Here is a 25621-nt window from a genome sequence, read left to right as displayed (position 1 = left end):
CTATAACTTCCTTCCCTTTTATTTGTTGAATAAATAGACACCAGAAATACAGCAAAGGTCACAGTGAAACCTATGGAAGGCAGACGGTGAATAGGACAAATTAACGATGTAATTCTAATAATAAATGTGATGAAAGGGAAGTATAGGACGCTATAAAAACAACTAACAGAATTCTAATAGTATGTGCGCAGGTGGGAGGCAGGCCAGAAAGGGGAATTGGGGAAAACCACCCTTTAATAAAATTTAGGGTAAGACCTCAAGGATGAGTGGGAGTTAGCCAGGTGAAACATGTCTGTAACAATAGGAGCCAGGACACTGACAGGCAGAGAGATTTCTTATCCCTGGAATTTAAAGGTCCTAGGTGGGTTAGTAGTAAGGGATAAGGCTAAAAATAAAGGCAGGTGCCAGGCCTCTTAAAGAAACTTAAATGCTGTTAAAAAGATTTTAAGATTTTTCTTGCAGTCACTGATTTTCAAATCTTTCTGTTGTTCATCCTAATTTCAAATCAACTCTTACACAGAATCTCATTATGTAATATAAACAAAAGTAGCACTGTCCTGTCTGAAGTAGAAAGAGGGTGCTTTAGAACTTCACCAGCTGAGCTTCCTGCTTCCCTAAGTGAGGGCAAAGGCAAAAACAGGAGGAAAGAGAGGGGGCAGTATCAGAAATAACACATGGTGGGCTGTATTAGCCAGATTTCCAATCAGAAACTGACAAACTATTCCAATTAGAAAAATTCAAAGAGCATTTATAACATAGACGGACTAAATACAAAGGAATGGTGAGGGATAGGGGAACAGAAAGGAAGGTACAGGAACTAGTGTTAGCAGCAGCAACAGCACCCCTAAATCCAAAAGGACAAGGGCAGGAGAGATTACCAGAACGAGGAAGAGAAAGTCACACAGACAAGGCTACCAGGAAGGGCTTTATTGAGGGGAATAATGACTTGTCTTGGGACACAGCCAGTCCACCAGGAAGAAACCAGGGAAATAAATATTCTGAGCTTACCTTTCTCACTGCTTCCGATCTACCCATGTCCACACTGGCTGCACCCTATCTGAAGCCGGAAGTCACAGACGCCCATTGACATAATGCATACAGTAAACCTCCCAGGGTAAAGACCAGCGGGGAGAGAACAGATCAGGAAGAACAAACATAAGCTATCTGTCATGAAGGAGTAGGCACAGAAGTACAAGGAAAGATCAAACCTAGCCTTCTGGAACCAAGGAAAAGGTTTCCATGAGTCCAGGACAATTAAGCTGAAGCCTAAACAGTGAGCAGGAGTGAGCCAGGCAGAGGAAATCGGGGAGACAGACATTCCAAGCAAAGGGACTACAGCCACTACAGCACACACTGCTAGAGCTCTGAATGAGGAGGTTTGAAGCACAGAGTGTGAAGGGAGGGAAGGAATGAAGCTAGAAAGGCAAGGGAAGACAAGACCATGCTTGCATCAATACCACACCAACAATCCAGCCTTTGTCCTGAAGGCAAAGTTTAAGGATTGAAATATCATCCGATAGAGGTGGGTGTGGGTTTTTAATAAAAGTAATAGGCACAGAGATTTTCTTTTTAATGGTAATGGTCAATTCTCGCTCTTATCTGTTGACCAGCTCCTGCCTGGTTGTTTCACAAGAACTGCAAGGCAGAGTGTGAGTATGGAGAAGACTGCAAACACTGACACTAGGTAATTACAGGTTCTAATCCACTTCAGCCTTTTTTTAATTCTCCACACTTGGACTTTCTCAGGGAACAGGTGGGCAAAAATATTTTCAGTGACCACATTAAGTTCTATGTTTAAGATTCTGAACCAAATCATTGATAATTCAAAATTTACCTTAGGGTACATTCATTTTCCTTTGAAATGGAGAACTTTCTAAAAACAACAATGAGGGACGTCCCTGGTGGTCTAGTGGCTAAGACTCTGCACTCCCAATGCAGGGGGCCCAGGTTCGATCCCTGGTCAGGGAACTAGATCTTGAATGCCGCAACGAAGATCCCGGCAATGAAGATCTCAAGTGCTGCAACTAAGACCCTGTGTAGCCAAATAAATAAATAAATATTGGGCTTCCCTGGTGGCGCAGTGATTAAGAATCCGCCTGCCAATGCAGGGGACACGGGTTTGAGCCCTGGTCTGGGAAGATCCCACATGCTGCAGAGCAACTAAGCCCGTGAGCCACAACTACTGAGCCTGCGCTCTAGAGCCCGTGAGCCACAACTACTGAGCCTGTGTGCCACAACTATGGAAGCCCACGTGCCTAGAGCCCGTGCTCCACAACAAGAGAGGCCACCGCAATGAGAAGCCCGCACACCGCAACAAAGAGCAGCCCCCGCTCGACACAACTAGAGAATGCCTGCACACAGCAACAAAGACCCAACACAGCCAAAAATAAAACAAATAAAATAAAATAAATTTTAAAAGCTAATGTTAATAAATATTTTAATTAATTAATTTGAAAGAAAATAAAAACAGTGATGCTTATTCACAAAGGACTACAGATTTTCTGAAGTTCCACACGGATAATTTAAAGATTCAAGGATCTACTCCTTGCCAGACCCTAAGGGAGACACTAGGGACACAGTGATGAACCAAACAGATGAGGTTTCTGTCATCATTAAACTTACCTCTAAGAGAAGGAACAGGCATTAAATAAGTAAACAAACATAATCACAAATTTGTCACGTGCCACAAATAAAAGCAACAAGGAAGAGGTGGCAAAAAATATTTCTAGATTTAAAAGAAAGATATCACTGCTCCTTTTTGCAGAAGCAACATCCATGGAGTAGAAGGAGACAAAATCAAACCACAATGGACTGAGGCACATGTATGTTTCAAGGAAGAAGATGCCACAAGATGACAGATTCAAGAACTCAGGCTGCGAACTGTCAAGAAAGAAAAGGTAATATCTCAAAACACATGGTAAGGAATGCTTTTTTTAAGATGGGGGAAAATAATGTTGATTGGAGGGGGAATTGAAGAGAGGCTGAATATAAGAGAAAGAATGGATGATTAGCTATGATGACTAATAATGCCAACGTGTTATATCCAGGTGTTAGGCTAAATGCTTTACATGCAATTCTTTATTTCATCTCTAAGGTCAGCTCTATAGTCCCAATTTTGCATATGAGAAAACTAAACTCAAAAAAGTTAGGTTATCTGATCAAATCACATGCTGGCAGAACTAGGATTCAAACCCAGATCTTTATGACTTCAAAGCAGACCATACCACACTGTCTCATTCAAAAAATACTTTTCAAACCACCTCTTAAGCTCTGGTTAACTACGTACTGAGGATACAGAGATGAGGAGCTCCTGGGGCACAATCGGTCGGGGTGTGGTACTTACACAGGATGATCTTTACCTTCAAAGAGAGAGGAAGGGGAGACAGACATGTATCGATACCTCAAGTAACTGATACAAGGAGGAAGACGGCACCCATAGACGGCAGTCAGTAACCCTACCCTGAGCTAATCAGTGAAGGCTTCATCTGGCGCTTATGTTAAGCAGAACAGAGATGAACAAAGTTAATTCCAAGTAAGATAAACAGATTACGGAAAAGCAAAGAAGCACAAAATTGCATGCCGTGTTTGGAACACTTCAAGAAGTTGAGCATGGCAGGAATGTGATGAGAGCTGGAAGAGACCAGACCAAAGGGCCTTTTATGCCACGCTAAGGTATCTGAGGTTTAAACCACAGGAAGTGAAAAACCATTTCCAGGCTTTGAAACAAGATTAGGCAACTGTAAAGACCCAGCAACTGATTAGGAGGTTCAAGCTATAGCCTGGTGAATGGCTTACAGACAACCCAAAGGTCAGAAGATCTGGAAAGAAACTCCCAAACTAACCGCTTATAATCAAAACAGAAGAAGGAGGGTTCCAAAGTCCCTTTTTTTTTTTTTTTTTTTTCCTGCGGTACGCGGGCCTCCCACCGCTATGGCCTCTCCCGTCGTGGAGCACAGGCTCTGGATGCGCAGGCCCAGCGGCCATGGCCCCGCGGGTCCAGCCGCTCCGTGGCATGTGGGATCCTCCCGGACCGGGGCACGAACCCGCATCCTCTGCATCGGCAGGCGGACTCCCAACCACTGCGCCACCAGGGAAGCCCCCAAAGTCCCTTTTTGAAAAACGTAGCCCTTATTCTAAGTGAGATGAGACCAGTCCCCAGTTATTACTATTGATTAGGACAGAACTAAAATATGGTTTAGCCCAAACTTTGTGATCAACAGGTACGGGTTTGGAGGTTTGCTTCCTCAACACCACAAAGAGACTATCTGAGGCAGAATATGGGCTTGGGTGATTCATTTCTCCAAAAAGCATATTGAACAGAGGGAGGATAGCCTGCTGTCTGCCTTAAAACTAAAGAACAGAGTCTCCAGTTTCCAAAGGATCCTCTTTCCCTTGCTTCAAGGCTTAATCACATCAGTCTGCCATCTGATGATGGTTAGGGAAGACTGATACTCTCTTTTTCTGCTAAACATGCTGGTCTGATTCAGGAGCTGTATATTTCCCACCAAGCAGGTAAGAGAAGCAGAGAAGCAACAAAAGCATACACCTACTCCCCTAATGAAACACAAGCTGTCATTCAGCTTTATCAATGAAACCAAATCAAAGAGAAATGAACTACAATTTAGAACTTCAGATTTATTTTTCCAAACTAACCTCCAGGTACATTCCTCATTCCAAACAAAACCTACATTCTAGTCACCCTGAACAAGCCATCATGTCTTTGTCTAACGCCGTTGCCTTAGACTGGAATGCATCTGCACTCCATGTCAATATGATAAATGCACAGGCTCCCTTCAAACCCCAACTTAAATGTCACTCCTTCAGCACCACCCAAACTACATGCCCACAGGACTTTCTTCTCTATTCAAATGTTTATTAAATATTTCCATGTATTGTATTGAATAGTATACAGACCAACCCCTCCTAAACAGAAATTTTAACAAACACTTACTGAATGCTAAGCATATGGCAGGTTTAGTGCTAGGTTCTAGAATTTTTTAAATTGAATAACAATACAATCTGCTGCCTTTCAAAAACTCCCCAACTACAATAAAAAACATACATAGTAAAGGTAGCATTTAGGGTAAATGGATAAGGAAAAAAAGAGAAAAAAGACCAGAATGAAAATCAATGCAATGGATGAAAATCAATTATACCACACACTCTTCCATAAAACTGAAGAGGAGGGAATACTGTCCAACATATTTTGTAAGACCAGCACTACACTAACACCAAAACCACAGACCAATAACCACTGGTATGTATATTTTACCAAACACACACAAAAACTTTAAAAAAAAAGAAGAGTAGGCTTACTGAACCCAAAGCTAAAGCTGAAAGCGGTAATGACTAGTCAGTCAGTAAGAAAATGAGTAAGGACTCCATATTTCTAGGCTACCTATTGATACTATATTGCCAGTTAATTAAATGTGAATTTAAAGCTTTTTACAAGCTGTTACCTGTGAGATATGATTGATGGAAGACTCCATTCTCCGAAGCTGAGAGGCTTGGATGTCCAGCAATTGGAGTACATTGTTAGCCAATGCATTTATTTGATAAGCAACACTAGCTAGGGATTGGGTTGTGTAGGCTTTGGTCTCTTCTAAAGCTTTTCTCTTGTCTGTAGCCTGAAATAAGAACAAAAACAACCAATATTTATTTAGGTTAACATTCATTAAACATCTGTTCTATAGAAAGGTAGGGTTATAATTTATATTTTTTAATAGAAAAGCCCAACTGAATCAAAAAATTTATCAGACCAGTCTGATGAACCACAAAGCACTCTACCCTTGGACCCTAATAAAGGCACGTGCCTCAGGTCCTACTGCTCACTCTCTGCCTGCACCCTGAACTGACCTCGCCATGTGTCCCCTCAAGGCATGCTGTGTATCTCCTCCAGGACCTGTGAGTAATAAATGTCTCTATTTCACTTTCCCTTCCAGTCTTTTGTTGAACCTTGAGCTCACCATCCATGACACCCTGGGGCTCTAATTAACAAATGTTAATTTAACAAAAAAATCACATCTACTAGTCCAGTGATATGGACTATAAATCCATTCTACCTTACATTCCTGTTTGCATTAATCACCATCAGAAATCCAAACCCCTCATTAACCATTACAACCAAGCTTCTCATCTCCACAAAAACTACTGTAAATCTTATGACCCCACCCTTTACCCATCCATTCTTCCCAAACTCTAGTACACAACTCAGAGTCAAACAGTAAGAAATGTTCAGAGACAAAGTTCAGAGCAAAATTCAAATATAAGTGATAAACTCTGGGGGGCAGGGGGAGGTGGAGGGAATGGAGGGGGGCGGGGAGCAGGGTGGCCAGCAACTTGTATAACAATATGTAATCTAAAAATTAAAAGGCCGAGAATAAATAGAAACAATGGAACAGAGATCTAATAGTTCAAAAAAAAAAAAAAAAAGAAGCAATGCAACCACTCTTAACCTTTTTTAAAAAAAATCCAACATCGCTCATCACAGACAAGAAATGCAGATGCAAACTAATATGAGATATTATTTCTCACCTACCCATCCAGCAAAAATCCAAAAGTGGGACAAGGTACTCTGCAAAGTTGTGGGAAAGACTCTCTGATAATACTGCTGGTGATAGCCAGCAAAATTACACATGGACTTATTTTCTGTCCCAGTAAATTCACTTTTAGGAATCTATCTCAAATAATCACTGGCAAAAATATTATGTAATTATTCATTACAGCACTATTTGCAATAGAAAAGACTAGAAACAACTGATATAACCAGTGATGGGGGACTGGTTGAATAAACTATGGGACCTCCAAACAGCAGAGTACTATACAGCTCTAAGAAGGAACGTTGAGGGATGTCGTTATTACCACTACACTCGATCTCCAGAATATTGCTAAGGTGAAAAAAAAAAACAAGATAGAAAATAAAAATGTTTATTGAATGCTATTACTTAAGAAATGGGGAAAGATACATAAATATATGTTTTTATTTTTTAAGAAAAAAGGATAAAACATAACATCTTTAAAAAATAATTACATATGGGGTCGGGGGTAAATAGGTTGGCGAGAACATGGATAAGATTCTTTAAACATACCTTGTTTTTAGATTTGTTTTTGGAACTATGTAAATAATTCATACAATTATAACAAAATTAAATTTTAAAAAGGAATTTCCCAAAATTAAATGTAAAATTAATCAAATGAGCCTAACTGTGCATCCAATTAGTGGCTTAACCAGAAAGAAAATATCCTAAAAGTGGCTTCAAAGCACAGAAATTTTGATTGTACATTCTTTTTTTTTTTTCGGTACGCAGGCCTCTCACTGTTGTGGCCTCTCCTGTTGCAGAGCACAGGCTCCAGCAGCGCGGGCCCAGCCGCTCCGCGGCATGTGGCATCTTCCTGGACCGGGGCACGAACCCGTGTCCGCTGCATTGGCAGGCGTCCCCTGCATCGGCAGGCAGACTCTCAACCACTGCGCCACCAGGGAAGCCCTGATTGTACATTCTTAATGGAGCTTATCCTTAGGACGAAAACAACTGAAAGAGGAAAACAAAAAAATACTAAAGCTGTTTTCAATCACTTTGTTGCTGATGGTTTTTTTGGAATTATTATCCTGAGACTATTGTTTGTGTAGTGTGGGACAAAGCAAGTCATTACTTATGTTTAAGTCATTGAGACCTGAGATGTTTGGCATAATTCAAAAGAGATTCTGATGTAAGAAGAATGAAGTTAAGAAAAAACTATAGCTCTGGATTTAAACTGAAAGCATTCATTTGAACCTAATTTTGATTTTATCACGTATTATATATCAATATCCTAACTCTGTCCAACGAAAAGGCCTAAATGTAAAACATGGTGATTGTAGTTAACACTGTACTGCATAACTGAAATCTGCTAATAGGGTAGAACTTACATGTTCTCAGCAAAAAAAAAAAAAAAGATATACATAAAGTGATGGATGTGTTAACTAAGTATTGTCAATGGAATGACAGCAGATACAGGTACTACTTCCAGGCCTAGACGTAAAAACTTCCCATGCGTCTTCCGATGCAATGGTTAAAGTAAAATGTAGCCCTACCAAAAAAGTAAAGCTGTATTTAACAGAAACCATTTTACACTGCTTCTATTTTAAATTTAAATTTAAAATAATTAAAATCAAATAAAATTTTAAAATTCATTTTCCCAAACTAGCCACATTTTAAAGGCTCAAGAGCCATATGTAGATTGTGGCCTTACTGGAGACAGTGCAGTTCTAGTCACAGTTAATTTCCTCTACAGACCATGGATTTAAAAGTTAAATCTGCACAAGAATTACTGTTGTCACTTATTTCAGGTTTGTAAGTTTAGTATCCAATAGTTGGTCTCCCTCATTCTTTGGTGTTTTTTGGGTTTTTTTTGCGGTATACGGGCCTCTCACTGTTGTGGCCTCTCCCGTTGTGGAACACAGGCTCCGGACACGCAGGCCCAGCGGCCATGGCTCATGGGCCCAGCCACTCCGCGGCATGTGGGATTTTCCCAGACCGGGGCACGAACCCGTGTCCCCTGCATCGGCAGGCGGACTCTCAACCACTGTGCCACCAGGGAAGCCCTTCTTTGGTGCTTTTACTGTATTAACTACCAAGCAGCCTTAGTATGTTCCAAAGGATCACACAAAATGGATTATAAACCAGAAGACAAATAGCCAGCACTTCTCCAAGGAGCTGAAACAGACACTGTTAATCAATTATAGCAGTCTTCCTACAAAAGTCTATATACTTTTAACTAATCACTCTAGGAGCTGACACGTGATACGTAACCCATTTGCCATCCCTGTCTTATGCCACTTATGAAGTTTGCTTAAAATGGAAATAAAAGTATTCAGCTTTAAAGGAAAAGTTAATTATTTAAAAGAGCTAAACTCAAAATAAACAATGTAGCCAAGAACTAAACAGGAAATTCTTTAGATAACTGAATTTTCTGAAGAGCCCATATATAAAACTAGCTCTCTTCTTCCTCATTTATCCACCTGTGGATACCAAGCTTAGCTAGAGAAAAGAAACTTTTCAAGTAAAACTACTCCTATTAAGTCCTTTTCTTGCCCCTCAAGGTGACTACACAGGCAAAATAATCTCGTTTTTCACTCCCTAAAGTGGAAATTACGGAGTTATAAGCAATCTCTCTCATAACTATACATTTATCTTTAACCACACTTCCTCTCCCTCATTCTCAACCTTCACATACGACCACAAGAAAAACCTTTCTACCTCTATTACAAGTAATTACTTAAACCCCAAAAGAGATAGAGAGAACATCCTTGTCATGAGTATGCTTAAAAAGTAATGCAGGGGAAAAAAAAAAAAAGTAATGCAGGGCTTCCCTGGTGGCACAGTGGTTAAGAATCTGTCTGCCAATTCAGGGGACACGGGTTCGAGCCCTGGTCCAGGAAGATCCCACATACCGCAGAGCAACTAAGCCTGTGAGCCACAACTACTAAACCTGTGCTCTAGAGCCCGTGAGCCACAACTACTGAGCCCGCATGCCACAACTACTGAAGCCCACGTGCCTAGGGCCCATGCTCCACAACAAGAGAAGCCACCGCAGTGAGAAGCCTGCGCTCACCAGAACCAGAGAAAGCCCACGTGCAGCAACAAAGACCCAACTCAGCCAAAAATAAAATGAATTAAAAAATTTAAAAAGGAATGCATTCTAAGTGAAAAAAATACTATATGGTTTCATTTTTGCCTGCTTTTTTAACAAAGAGAGAGAGAGAGAAATTTAAAAGTTAATGTACCATGGTCCTATCATTCAAATTGACCTTGTTAACAGTTTAGTGTATTTTCTTCAAAGTCTCTCAAGTACATGTATGTATACAAGAATGTAAAACTTACCATACTCTATAGCTACATAACCTTTTTTCATTTAAAAATATACCATGAGCATTTTCCCATGTGCTATTTTTCTCTTCCTATTCTTTTTTAAAAAACAATTTTCAATAGCTTCATGATTATGGCAGTAACTGATTGTTGCCTACTCTCATTTTAATTCCTCTAATATTAAGACCCTGATTTTAATCAGGGCATCAATGTGAAAAGCAAGTTCAAATCCAACTTCCTCTAAATAACCAAACAAGAGATGGCATTATTTCGTAGCTGTAGGAATCCAATGGAAAACATGTACAGTGAATTACAAATATCTCCTACTGTTCCCCTGGTTAGCATAGAGTCTTATATATATGTAGAAAGAGTAATATGATAACCCCATGTATCTGTCCTTCAACTTCAATAAATGTCATATTTAGTTTTAAAAATTCACATTTTACTTGGTTTTATAATGCTTGCAAAGTTTTATATCTAAAATATATTAAAAATTAAGTTTCACTGATTTTTAAATGAAGTCAGGACCCTTAGAAAATATCTTAAAATACCCATTTTAATACAGATTTTTTTTAAGGAAGTTTTTCTTTTTTTATATAAATTTATTTATTTTATTTTTGGCTGTGTTGGATCTTCATTGCTGCGTGCAGGCTTGTCTATGGTTGTGGCGAGCAGGGGCTACTCTTCGTTGCAGTGCACAGCTTCTCATTGCAGTGGCTTCTCTTGTTGTGGAGCACGGGCTCTATGCATATGGGCTTCAGTAGTTGTGGCACACGGGCTCAGGAGTTGTGGCTCACAGGCTCTAGAGCACAGGCTCAGTAGTTGTGGCACACAGGCTTAGTTGCTCCGCGGCAGGTGGGATCTTCCCAGATGCAGGCGGATTCTTAACCACTGCGCCACCAGGGAAGCCCTAGATATTTTTATATCATATGAAATAAATACCAAAACATCAATACTGTCATTTTGCTCTAGCTCCACCTTAAATCTGTATTCCTCAAACACTACTACTGTTGATTTATTAAAAGTACTTGTTGGGACTTCTTGGTGGCGCAGTGGTTAAGAATCCGCCTGCCAATGCATGGGACACGGGTTCGAGCCCTGGTCCGGGAAGATCCCACATGCCGCAGAGCAACTAAGCCCGTGTGCCACAACTACCGAGCCTGCGCTCTAGAGCCCGCGAGCCACAACTACTGAGCCTGCATGCTGCAACTGCTGAAGCCCAGGAGCCTAGAGCCGGTGTTCCACAACAAGAGAAGCCACCGCAGTGAGAAGCCTGCGCACCGCAACAAAGAGTAGCCCCCACTCGCTGCAACGAGAGCAAGCCCACACGCAGCAACGAAGACCCAACGCAGTCAAAAATAAAATAAACAAATAAATAAATTTATTTTTAAAAAAAGTACTTTTTTATTGGGAATTTCCTGGAGGTCCAGTCGTTAGGACTCTGTGCTATCACTGCAGAGGGGGCAGGTTTGATCCCTGGTTGAGGAACTAAGATCCCTCAAGACACGCAGTGAGGCCAAAAGAAAAAAAGTATTTGTTTATTTATTTTACAAGTCTAATAAAACTAATCACTTTCTCCCAACTCTTCTCTGTAACATTTTAGCTGTATAATTAAGTTCCAAACAAACACTAACCTATAAACTAACTTTAAGAGCATCATTTCTAATATAGGGCCCAACTATTGAAAGATGTCCTACAGGGAAAACAGAGCCTATACCTAGCACATATCCTACAGTACTAGCCTAATAACATTTCAGAAAAATAGTATGACAAATTAAAATGTTCTCTTTCTTACTTACCTTGAACCTTCTTTAAAGTCTGACAAGAGGATTTGAAAATAGTTTGTTTTCTTTGAGGAACAATAATTTCTCTGTGTCCTAATTGCAAGTGGTTTAATAACCCTGCTTAGGTAACAAAACAGGGGTCTCATGGGCATTTAAAAAAAAGTTTTAACCATCTTGCTTCTGTCTTTACCTTTCCTCCCACTCTTTGCAGAAATGTCACCACACTGTATCTGTTTAACAACTTCTAACTTAACTCTAATCCAAACTTGCCAGAAACTTTTCCAAAGTCAGTATTTTTCCCACAGAATATTTCAAATATTTAAGTAAGGTTTTTCCAATGAAAAAATGGAAGACATTTCATGATAATTCATTACAAAATAGCCCACATCTACCAAAAAACACCATATTTCAATGACTCCAACAAAACAGCTATGTCAGAGGCACCATTTTTATGTATCACTCAGAAAAAAACCTGCCAACTCAATTATGTCAGAATGCTTTCTTATGAAGAAATTTTATTTTATACTAAAAGAAAATGCTCTTTGGGATTTAGATGGTGAACTTTGTATGTCACTCTTAATCACAGAGTAATACCAGCTACAGAGCTCATTTTCAAATTTTTCCAACTTCCAAAACAAACTCTTTACATCTTTTGTTTTGTATGATTCAAGATATAACCAAAGATTGTGCACAGCTCTTGACAGTCATGTCTATTCAGTTTCCTTAAAACTAGAATAACCCCTCCCAACCCTGACCTTTTTTTTTCTTTCAAAACATAGACATTATTTTAAAATTCCAGGCCAGCTGTCTTATAGGAAGTCCTACAACCTGGATTTGTCTGATTGTTTCCTCATGATCAGATTCAGATTAAACAGAGAGGCTGGAATAATATATAGGAGATGCTGTGAACTTCCTACTACGTGTGATACATCTTTTAAAATAAGGTTCCACCTTTATTCCCAGGACTTTGCTCCAAGCTCCTGACACTAATTCTGTAAACTTTGATGCTGGTGCTACCTTAATCTTACCAAGGAGGTATCAAAAAAAATTTTTTTAAGAGAAAACCCAAGACTTTTCTTTCTTCAAATGTTCCTTAAATGGTTTGACTCTTTTCTTTCCTCAAATGGTCCTTAAATGGTTTGTTGACAGGTTGCAATAATACAGTTATACCAACAGCAAAACCACCCAAATTCATACAAAGACAACTGGGAACAATAACAACTGCTGCTTGGCTGATAGCTTTTTAAGGACAACATTAATTGTAAAATGCATCCCAGTTACAGAAATGTTAATATGCGGGGGTGAGGAGAAAGTTTCTTAGAACTGCTAAAATACACTCTATAAAGTTTAAAAACTCTTTTTATTTTTAAAGAAGTATGTTAATGGTAATGAGAAGGATTTAAAATGTCAACTTTTAATACCTGTAACAGGAGGAGTTTTATATACACAAAACAAAACATCTACTTTGCTGAAGGCCACCTAGGTATTTGGTTAGTTTGAGACTTGAGAAACTTTCCAGGAGGAATCCATAATCACTTCGTGGAGAGGGATGTGAGGATTCAGGAAAAAAGAGCACACAGGCCAAATCCTGGTTGGAGCCATGGGGATTAGGGTATGTATGCATACACTCAATACCTAGCTAACATTGAAAGGATCTAATTTTTCTCCAACACAATACCTATTCCAATAAAAATAAAAAGGAAACAAAAAGAAACCCTACCAAGTTACAGCAAATATCCAGCAAGAAGAATAAATTTTTGCATAACAATTCAGGTTGAAACCTAGTCACTGTAAGCTCTAGCACAGCTCCTCCCCACCACCTCCCACTTAAAGTAACTGCTAACTGCCTAATAGTCCTTTCATTCCCAGCAAAATCCAGGGGAAATCCCTGCTGCCTGTTGTGTCACACAGTTTTGAGGTACAGGCATGGGAGTTGTTGCACACGCTCTTCTTTAATTGAAGAGCTAACACAGAACAATCAACGGCTGGTATACTCATATGTATACTTTGTTTTTAAATAAATTTATTTATTTATTTTTGGCTACGTTGGGTCTTCATTGCTGTGCGCGGGCTTTCTCTAGTTGCAGCGAGCAGGGGCTACTCTTCATTGTGGTGCGTGGGCTTCTCATTGCGGTGCATGCGCTTCTCATTGCGGTGGCTTCTCTTGTTGCCGAGCATGGGCTCTAGGCGCACGGGCTTCAGTAGTTGTGGCTCGTGGGCTCTAGAACGCAGGCTCAGTAGTTGTGGCGCATGGGCTTCACTGCTCCACGGCATGTGGGATCTTCCTGGTCCAGGGCTCGAACTCATGTTCCCTGCATTGGCAGGCAGATTTTTAACCACTGTGCCACCAGGAAAGCCCGTTAGCTGGTATACTTATTAAATAACATTCCAAATTCAACTCTAACGTGGATTATGTTTTTAAACCTTCACAAGTCAATTTATAACTCCAGGGCATTTCCAATAACCAAATAATTACATTCTGAAACTTTAGGTTTTACCCTAATTATAGCCTCAGTCAATGACACTTAATCCAGACTCATTCCTTTACCATCCTATACCATACTACAGGATGGTAAAGGAATTATACTTATAAAAAACAGGCTTAATGAGAACCTGTAAAAACCCAGTTTTAGAAAGAGCAACTACATTTAAACACAAAATACATTAAATGTATTAAATAAGTTAAATAATGTCAGTGTATTGTTGACAGGATATATTGCACAGGAGTCCAAGACACTGGGTTCCTTCCATCAACTCCTTCCATGTTAACTAATTATCTTCTCATATAATCTTATTTCTTCTTAAAAGGAATTAAACTGAAAGAGCCATGACGATCAGGAGTGTTGCCTGGGCAAGCACTTTAACATTCTGCTGGAGGGTGCAATTAGACAATATGTATCATGGTTCTTTAAAATGCATATATTCTTCACTTCTAGGAATTACCCAAAAGAAATAAAAGGCCAAGTGCAAAGAAACTGTATGCTCAAGAATGTCCACACCTTTGTTTGTAACAGAAAAAAAAACCCACAAAACCTAGAAACAATCTAAATGGCCAATGACTGGTGGTTAAAATATTCATGTATTAGAATGCCATGCAGTCAATAAAAGTGATCTAGGTATTTACCAACAAGGAAAATGCATTAAGTCAGAATTCAAACTGGGAAGTAGAACCACTATGAGTTACAGAATAAGAAATTATAGAATTTTACTTTACACAATTATAGGAACAGCTGGGAAAGTTGTGAAGGTCCCAGAGGGAAGTATGAGGATCAGAGAGTCATCAAATAGTCTATCTGAGACACCCAACACATCCAGCTGCAGAAAAGCAACTGCAACGGAAAGACTCATGGAGAGATCTGGGAAGCTGTAGGTCTCCCACCAGGTGAGTGGGCCTGATGCCACTGTTGATCAAATTATCAGCAACCAAGAAAGAGAGCTGGATGCAGAGCAAAGGAGACCAAGGTCAAGTTGGAACCCACCAACACCTCTGCATCTCTCACTGCATCTTACCACAAAAACCTTCAGAGGTTAGTGAGTGTTGCTTACACAAATTCTCTTTTAGCCAATTCTAATCCACAAACATGCAGGGAAGGAACCATACTATAACTATGCCATACACAATTCCACCTTAAGTAAACTGATATAGTATGAACCACAGTGATACCCTCTGTCAATATGGTACACACACACCTCTGTCATCATATTCAGCTCTTAAATAAAAACAACAGCAAAATCACGCTTCAGTCTAACATAATGCAACCATCCCTCATACAACCAAAAAGATGCCATCTCCCCAAAAGAGAGTACAAAGTCTACTTTCTCTTTGAGTAATGTTCTTTCCTTTCTTAGTTGAGTTGTACTTCCCCTTTGATATCCTGTAACTTAAATATTGAAATACAACGTTAACCACTAATAACACACCTTAAGTTAAATACAGAAGAATGGGGGGGCAGAGAATAGGTTACAATGTACACAAATATTAAGATACAGAACAAATATTCATAGCTACTGGAGTTTTCATTCTATAACTGGTCATGAGGTCATAGCTGGTGTTTATCATAATTTTCTTCTCCTACTATCCATTACATATTTCATTTGCCCTCAGCAATCACCTCATATGGTTGTTGTTCTTGCCTGGTGGGCTGACTCAAACCTTCTCTGCCATTAGCAGCCCTACTTGTACTGGGTTGTTTTTTGTTTTCCATTAACTTTTTTATCATAGGAGACAGGAGTGGTAAAAGGCACTCCAGAGGATCTCCTGCATTCCAGACATACTCCTCTTTACCCCCATTGTGTAGCAGCAACCCAATTTCCACTTGAGAGTCAGGATCAATCACAGTAACCAATACAGTAATCTCCTGCTTTGCCTGTTAGTTCACTGGCACGAGGAAGCCAAAGTGACTGGTGCTCAACTTCCAGTTTAATAGAACCAGCACTGCATTCCCCAATAAAAGCATTCCTCTCTTTGGAACTAAGAACTCTAAACCAGCATGCCCCAGAGTTGTGAATACAGAAGAAACATTTTTGGTAGTGGATCATTACGGGTAATCGTGAGAAAACGTCACCTCGTTTCCACCTCTTGATTCCCTGACATATGAATGCTGGCTACAAGAGAAACCCCACCACACACCGGTGGCTGATTCAGAGACTAGACCACATCTTAGAGAACACTACCCCAACACTGCAAAGAATTGCCACCAACTGGGCAGTGAGTCCTGAAAAGGACATTCCACTGTTCTATCAATTCAGCTCCTTCAGGCTAATGGGGAACATGGTAAGACCAGGGATTCCGTGAACATGAACCCAATGACACATTTCACTTGCTGTAAAATGAACTGCCTGGTCAGAAGCAATGTGATATGAAATACCAAGACATAATTAACGCATTCTGAAAGTCACAAAGAGTTTTGGCAGAAACAATGCAGAGAGGGAAAGCAAATCCATACCCAGAGTAAGCAGCTTTTTCAGGGAGAAAAAAGTGCTGTCCTCTCCATTATGGAAGTAGTCCAATGCCAACCACCTGCCACCAGATATCTGGCTGGTCCCTCCAGAGGAATGGTGCCCTCTTAGGGGGTCATTGGTGGCTCTCTGCTATTGGCAAGGTGGTCATTCAAGCAGTAGCAGTAGCCAGGTTGGTCTGGTGAGTGGAAACCCATGTTTCTGAGTATATGCACAATCTCCATGCCTGCCACCAGTGTCTTTTTCATGAGCTCGCTGGGCAAGGATAGAGGTGGATAGGGAAAGAGGGTGAAATCCAGAGGTAACGTCCTGTCCACCTGATCACTAAGATCCTTCTCTGCTGAGGCTGCTCTTTGATGGGCATTCACAATGAACACAAATATTACTCTGTGTCCGTTTGGAAGCATATCTATCTATCTATTCCCCATACTTCCAATTATGTTCCTTCCAAGCCCATCATCAATTAGCCGAACGATTAGCTACTGCCATGAATTAGAGTGGGTCCACATCTCTAACCATCTCTTTCAAGACAAAACAACTAGGTGCACTGCTCAAAGATCTACCAGTGGTTTGCAACAAGTATTTATAGCACAGGGAACTATATTCAATATCTTGTAATAACCTATAATGGAAAACAATCTGAAAGAAAAATATATATATATATAACTGAATCACTTTGCTGTACACCTGAAACTAACACAGTATTGTGTATTAACTATACGTCAATAAAAAAAAAAAGATCTATCCACTGGGAGAATTTCCCTTCACCACTGCCCTTCTGGGTAACTGCTGAGTATGGCTATAATGCTACAGATGTCCATCTTCAGGTGTTACCAGCATATTATGTAGAACCATCTGTAAACTAGACCGAAGTATTTTCTTCCTCAGTCGACTGGGACTCCTCATGAGGCCATAGGTGTGGGGTGAGAGTGAAGAAGCAAAGAAACAGGAGTATGAGTACACACCATATGGAGTACACACCACAAGAGAAGGTATATAAAATACTTAGTAATAAAAGCAAGATATAGGGCTTCCCTGGTGGCGCAGTGGTTGAGAGTCCGCCTGCCAATGCAGGGGACACGGGTTCGTGCCCTGGTCCATGAGGATCCCACATGCCGCGGAGCGGCTGGGCCTGTGAGCCATGGCCGCTGAGCCTGCGTGTCCGGAGCCTGTGCTCCGCAACGGGAGAAGCCACAACAGTGAGAGGCCTGCGTACCGCAGGAAAAAAAAAAAAAAGCAAGATATAAAATGATTATGTATTTGCTTTTTTAAAAGAAATGTGTATACACCTCAGAAAAGGTCTAAAAGGAAATGTATCAATACAGTAGTGGTCATCTCTGGGTGATTTTTAAATATTCTTTATATTTCTCTATATCCAATATTTTAAATGATCATTACTCCAATAACAAGCAAAAATGATTATTTTTACTAAGAGAATTCTCTTGGTATAATCTTAATGGGAAAAAAAACAGAATATATATCTGTGTATATACTCTGACCTAATTTTCTTTGGTATAATTAAATACCTACACAAGCTAACTCATCAGATAATGAGAGAAGATACATCAGCATGTTAACAGCTGGATTATAAATGATCTGTGTTTTCATCCTTATCCTTCTGTGACATTTCCAAATGTTCAACAATAACCATGTAACATTTTTGCAGACACCAGGAGACTAAGAAGAAGGCTGTCTTAGTACAGCATGAGGGGGAAACAGAATTTGAATCCTTGAATGACACTGAGCTAAAGAATTAACCAACAGTAGGATAATCTTACCTTGGAATTTCTTGTAATACAAAGTAACAATAAATGTTTCTTATTGTTTAATCTTAATTGAGATGAGTTTACTACCTGCAAACCTAATGCATCCTAAATGACTTAACTTTTTTTTTTTTTTTTGTGGTCCGCGGGCCTCTCACTGCTGTGGCCTCTCCCGTCGCAGAGCACAGGCTCCAGACGCGCAGGCTCAGCGGCCATGGCTCACGGGCCCAGCCGCTCCGCGGCACGCGGGATCCTCCCGGACCGGGGCACGAACCCGTGTCCCCTGCATCGGCAGGCGGACTCTCAACCACTGTGCCACCAGGGAAGCCCATGACTTAACTTTTATATGAGGGAGGGGGAGAGTAAGTTTCCCAAAAAGAGTCTTGGTTAAACTAGAAATTAACAATTTATAGTAATACTCCTAGTCATATAGACAAAAAAAAAATCTATTAGAGTAACTTCCAAATTACCAAGACTATTTTCCAAACTAATCCACTAATTTATAGCTGACTGTGTTATTCATTACAATTTATCTGAAAAATCAGCCTAGTTTGCCCTTCCCACAAGGCAATTATATTTTAATCTGTATTAGTCTGCTCAGGCTGCCATAACAAAATACCACAGACTGACTGGCTTAAATAACAGAAATTTATTTTCTCACAGTTCTAGAGACTGGAAAATCCAAGATCAGGCTTCTGTTTCTGGAGCTCTCTTCCTGGCTTGCAGAGACAGTCACCTTTCTCACTGCGTCCTCATCCTCTGGTGTCTCTTCCTCTTTTATAATAAGGACACCAGTTCTGTTGGACCAGAGCTCCACCCTATGACCTCATTTAACCTTAATCACCTCTTCAAAGGCCCTATCTCCAACACAGTAGTTATACGGGTGGGGGGGTTAGGGCTTCAACATATAAATTTGGGAGCAGGGGGCATAATTCAATCCATACCATCATTTTTCTTCTTGAACATTAAGAAATATATCCTCTTACGAATACCCAAAATGTACTCCTGATAGTAATACTTTTAACAGCATGTATTACTGGTTTTCAAAGCATTTTTCACATAGTAAACTAAGCAGACATCCTGGTTTCACAGATAAGGCACTATGTAAAGCTCAGAGATACTAATTTGTCCAAAGATCCCCTAAACGGTAAATGGTGGAGCTAGGACTGTGTACCACACAGCTCTTAATCTTGTCATATGCACTTAAAAGATAGGAATTTTATTTAACCTAATGTTCTGAACAACAGAAGCAGCTTGGGGTCAGAAAGAGGAAGGTCAGAAAGAGCAAAGGACAGAGTTCAAAGCAGAATGAAATTAACAGGAACATTAGCTTGGAGGTAAGCAAGCTTAGTCAGCAGGCTCAACGGAGAAGGAAATATGCCACAAGGCTAGAGAAATCCTACAGACCCTTGAGGAATTTGGACTTCATCCTGAGGCTAAAGGGGAGCCACTGAAGGATTTTCAGAAAGAAAAGACATGACTAGTTTTTGGCTTTAGAAAGATCACCTCAGTTGCAGTTTTACCAAGTGGACTGTGGAAATACAGACGAGAATGGAGACAGAATTCTGTTATAATATGTACTCTGCACCACACACAAGAAAGTCATCTTTATGTTAAATACCCCACGAAGACAACTAACAATGAGGAGAAAGAAATTTGGTGAGGTTAAGTAACTTGCCCAAAGGAGCACTGCTAGGAAGGAATAGAGCCACCAGGTCTCCAAAGGCCATGGTCTCCCCTATGCCACACTGCCTCCCAGTCTACAATTCTAAGAGTGAACAAAGTATAGTTCTAATGTGTCACAGTGAAACCACTGAAATATTTCATCTAAGATGAGCCACCCCAAGTCATCATTAACTAATTTGTGTACCACATGAATTTTAATTAACTGGAAGGGAAAAAAGAATAGAGTGAGAAAGCTGACTTTCTCCAGATAGCTGAGAATGTTTCTGATCTACGAAACAATTAATGCTCTATATACGGGATCTATAAATGAAAAAAAAAAACTTAAACATTTAACACTTTTCTAAGTTATTCCTCAATAAAGGAACAAATTCACATCTTTAATTCATACCCAAATAAATGTGACTTTGCTAGGAAATTACTAAAGGAATATAATGCATCATTTCACAAACTACAAGGTAATGTAGTAGTTAACACTGTCACAGTCAGCACCACCCTTAATTAACTAACTTAAGAAAAACAAAGTACTTCTGCTTAAAAAAAAATCAAGGTTCTATAAATATCAACAAAAGTACCTTGTGCTACCACTGACTCTGCCTATTTCCTCACTTACACCAGCTTACAATATAAGTCTCACAGAATCAGTCTTGGCTATCTCCATCCGAGTGATTCATTAACCACATTTTCCAAACCAAAAATCATAACTAGTATGACACTATCTGACAAACTACCTTTACCCTGATTTCTTAATCTGTTATATAAAAGTATAAGAATTACAACAGTATGAATCAATTAACAAATCTTTACTGAAATCAACTAAATTTTCTAAATTACAGACAGCTATTCCCAAAAACTGTGAGACAGAGAGTCATTTTTACAACTACTCCAAAAAATCTAAGACATGAACAGAGGAACATTCTGTTAACACCCATCCGTTATAAAAATAGAGACAAAAGAAGGAAAAATATTTTATTAACAAATTACCACAAATTGAATCCAAACCAAATAATTTAACCAATCAGAAATCTAAGTACCAATTAGGGAGATACAATAATATTAAAAAGAAAGCCATCTAACAAAATATGTATAAGACCTATTTGAGGAAAACTACAAAACTCTGATGAAAGAAATCAAAAAACTAAATAAATGGAGAGATAATCCACGGTCATGCGTAAGAAGACTTGATATTGTCAAGACATTACTTCTCCCCACCTTGATCTATAGATTCAATGGAATCCTAATCAAAACCCCAGGAAGTTATTGTGTGAATATCAACAAAGGTAATTCTAAAGTTTATACACAAAGATGATGTCATCCAGATAGCCGAGTGAGACACCCCTCATCGTATCCACCTTCAACAACAATTTTGCATCCGTCCTTGGGCAAAAGGGAGCTGTGGGATCCAAAGAGACTATAAAACTCAGGAGCAGTCCAAGATCAAGGAGAGCTGTTTTAAGACAGACCTGTACCCACGGTCTCAGCTACAGACTCAGAACCAACTTTATGTCAGAGGCCATGGCTATAGCCCCATTTAGCTTTGGTTCTGACACCAGCACCATATGCCAAGGGGCATGGGAGGACTCTTACCCACCAGTACATCAGGTAATACACATACATTCAGTCTCAGATGTGAACCATGAACTGGCCTGTGAATGAGCTCCAGCCCCTCGCAGCTGCAGTCCAGGAGCCTCTAGAGAACACTAATTTAGACAATCACCCACAGATTAGAGAACCTTTGTGGAAGTCTAGGAGTCCAGTTGAGAAGTTCCAGCCCACCAATGGAACAAAAGAAATCTGAGGTAAGATGCATCGGAAAGGGTAAGAAGCACAGTTTGATTTTACCCGCTTTACCCATCCCTTCAAGGCAGCACAGCTCAGAACCAAGAGAACACTTCTCAGCCAATGACTTCCCCCTCGAGGTAAAGTGAGAGCAGGTGAGGGAACGCCTAGCTTCCCCAGCTGTGTGACACACTGCCAAAGAAGCCCCGTCCAGAATACTGAGTCATGAGCAGCAAAACCAGGAGGTGGTGAGTGGCTGGGAGACCAGCAGCCAGACCTTGGTGCGGAACACAACAGAAGGGATGTGGATCCTACTAAGCACGTCAAGGGCTCCATTAGGAGGCCCAAGCACAAGCTCCTGGGGATGCTCTGCCCACAGATACCCCCACACTGGCCCACAGGTGCCACCAGTGCCCCTCGTGCCCGACCCCACATACCCCACCTCATGACGGGCTCCCGTGAGCGCTCCACACAGTACCAAGAGTGAGCTTTTGCAGCAGGCTACTGAGCACACATAGAAAGCCAGCCTGAACCTGCAGGCCTGGGAGAGACCATAAACTCGAGCCATAAGCACCACCCTCAGGAAAGCAAAAAGGAGGCTGTCAGCATCCGGCCTGGTACTTTGCAGGATCAAGAGAATGCAAACAAGCTTAAGAATTCTGTCACAAGGAGGAGCAAGAAATGTGGAGCAGGAATACCCATAGAAGATATATCAAAGCCTCGGAATCCCTAGCACATCTGACAGAAGATATTTCTCTCCTGCAGTCAATTAGTAAAAACTGGAGGAGCTGACTGCTACTTCAAGTGTGAAGACAGCAACACAAGAATTCAAAGAATATGAAAATTCAAGAGAAAATGACACAATCAAAGGCTCACAATTTTCCAGTAACCAATCCCAAAGACATGGAGTTCTGTGATTTACCCAATAAAGAATTCAAAACAGGTGTTTCAAGGAAGCTCAATGAGCTACAAGAAATCAAAAAGATAATGTAACGAAATCAGTAAACACATGAACAAAAATGAGAAATTTAACAAAGAGACAGAAATCATAATAAAGAAACAAATTCTGGAGCAAAAAAATGCAATAAATGAAATAAAAAATGCAACAGAGACCATCAACAGCAGCATGGATCAATCAGAAGAAAGAATCTGTTAAGTAGGAGACAGGAACTTTGAAATTATCCAATCACAGGAGAAAAAAGAATGAAAAAGACTGGGAAAAGCCTATGTGATTTTGGGGATATGATAAAAAGAAATTTGTGAATTATTGGAGTCCCACAGGAGAAGAGAGGGAGAAGAGGGCAAAAAGTACTTTTAAAGAAATAATAGCATAGAACTTCACAAATCTGGGGAGAGATTTGGACACCCAAGTTCATGAAGCTCACACGTTCCCAAACAAATTTAAATCAAATCTTCCGCAAGGAACATTATAATGAAACTGTCAAAAATCAAAGACAAAGAGACTCTTAAAAGCAGCAAGAGAAAAGAAGCTTGTCACCTACAAAAGAATACCAATAAGGCTATCAGCAGATTTCTCAGCAGAAACCTTACAGGCCAGGGGAGAACAGGATGATACATTCAAGGTGCTTAAAGAAAAAACTGCCAACCATGATTACTTTATCCAGCAAAGTTGTCTTTCAGAAACAAATGAGATATAAAGACTTTTCCAAACAAACAAAAGCTGAGGGAGGTCATCACCACTAGGTCTGCCTTATGAGACATGCTGAAAGGAGTTCTTCAACATGAAATGAAAGGATGCTAATTAGCAACATGAAAATATACAACACACTGGTACAGGTAAGTATATCCTATCCAACAGCAGCAGAATACACATTCCTCTCAAGCACACACAGATCATTCTCCAGGATAGAATCCATGTCAGTCACAAAACAAGTCTTAGCAAATTTAAAGAAACTGAAATCATACCAAGAATCTTTTCTGACCACAATGGTATGAAACTAGATACCAATAACAGAAGGAAAACCGGAAAATCCACAAATATGTAGAAATTAAAAAACACACACCCGAACAACCAATGGATCAGAAAAGAAAACAAAAGGGAAATCAAAAAACATCCTGAAACAAAATGGAAATACAATTTATGGGATACAGCAAAAACAGCTGTAAGAGAGAAGTTTATAGCAATAAATGTCTACATTAAAGGGAATTCCCTGGTGGTCTAGTGCTTAGAACTTGGTGCTTTCACTGCCGTTGCCCGGGTTCAATCCCTGGTCGGGGAACTAAGTTCCCGCAAAGCATGTGGCGCAGCCAAAATAAATTAAAAAGAAATGCATTTTAAAATAAATGTCTGGGGCTTCCCTGGTGGTGCAGGGGTTGAGAGTCCGCCTGCCGATGCAGGGGACACGGGTTTGTGCCCCGGTCCGGGAAGATCCCACATGCAGCGGAGTGGCTAGGCCCGTGAGCCATGGCCGCTGAACCTGTGCGTCCGGAGCCTGTGCTCCACAACGGGAGAGGCCACAACAGTGAGAGGCCCGCGTACCACAAAAAAAAATAATAATAAAAATAAAATAAAATAAATGTCTACATTAAGAAAAATATCTCAGATAAACAATCTGACATCACACTTCAAGAAAAAAACAAAAACAACCTAAGCCTAAAGTTAGCAGAAGAAAGGAAATAAAGATCAGAGTGGAAAAAAAAGAAATAGAGACCAGAAAAAATAGGAAAGACCAATGACACAAAGATCTGGCTTTTCAAAGAGACAAACTAAATTGACAAACCTTTAGTAAGACTAAGGGGAAAAAGACATGAATAAATAAAATCAGAAGGCTTCCCTGGTGGCGCAGTGGTTGAGAGTCCGCCTGCCGATGCAGGGGACACGGGTTCGTGCCCCGGTCCGGGAAGATCCCACATGCCGCGGAGCGGCTGGGCCCATGAGCCATGGCCGCTGAGCCTGCGCGTCCGGAGCCTGTGCTCCACAACGGGAGAGGCCACAACAGTGAGAGGCCCGCGTACCGCAAAAAATAAATAAATAAATAAATAAAATCAGAAAGTACAGTGGAGACATACAACTCATACAATAGAAACATTAAAAAAATCATAAGAGATTCCAATAAACAATTATACACCAACAAACTGGATAATCTAGAAGAAACGGATAAATTCCTAGAAACATACAACCTACCAAGACTGAATCATGAAGAACTAGAAAATCCGAACAGACCAATAACAAGTAAGGAGACTGAATCAATAATCAAAAATTTCCCAACAAAGAAAAGCCCATTACCAGATGGTTTCTCCCGTGAATTCTACTAAACATTCAAAAAGGAATTAACATCAATCTTTCACAGGCTTCCAAAATAAATGAAGAGGGAACACTCTCAAATTCATTTTACAAGGCCAGCATTATCCGGATAAGAAACTACAAGAAAAAAAAAAAATTACAGGCCCATATCCCTGTTGAATAAACATGCAAAAATTCTCAACAAATATTAGCTAACTGTATTCGACAGCACAATAAAAGGGCCATACCCCATGATCAAGTGGGATTTATCCCTAGGATTCAAGAACAGTTCAACATAAACACCTAACATATGCAATAAGTGCGATGCATATTAATAGAATGAAAGATAAAAATCATATGATCTCATTAGATGCAGAAAAAGCATTTGACAGAATTCAACATCCTCTCATGATAAAAACTCTCAACAAATTGGGTACAGACGGAATGTAGCTCAACATGATGAAGGCCACAGATGACAACACCATACTCTAAGGTGAGAGTTTCAAAGTTTCTCCTCTAAGATCAGGAATAAGACAAAGGGTGCCCACACTCACCACCTCTATT

At 40.1% G+C, this 25621-nt stretch overlaps 1 protein-coding gene across 13 annotated transcripts in view; it reads right to left on the bottom strand.

Annotated features, from left to right (window-relative positions):
• The window catches only part of ABI1 (abl interactor 1), a 106010-nt gene that overhangs the window by 57317 nt on the left and 23072 nt on the right, over positions 1 to 25621 (bottom strand). For all 13 annotated transcript variants that reach the window (XM_082843518.1, XM_082843519.1, XM_082843515.1 and 10 more), the window contains exon 2: positions 5460 to 5627. In XM_082843518.1, coding sequence (XP_082699644.1) covers positions 5460 to 5627 — 168 coding nt within the window. The remainder of the gene's footprint in view (positions 1 to 5459; positions 5628 to 25621) is intronic.

The sequence above is a fragment of the Leucopleurus acutus genome (assembly GCF_964270905.1).
Source record: "Leucopleurus acutus genome assembly, chromosome: 1".
In the NCBI taxonomy this organism is placed as follows: Eukaryota; Metazoa; Chordata; class Mammalia; order Artiodactyla; family Delphinidae; genus Leucopleurus; species Leucopleurus acutus.
The sequence above is the reverse complement of the archived record's forward strand: the minus strand, read 5'-3'. Positions and strand labels throughout refer to the sequence as shown.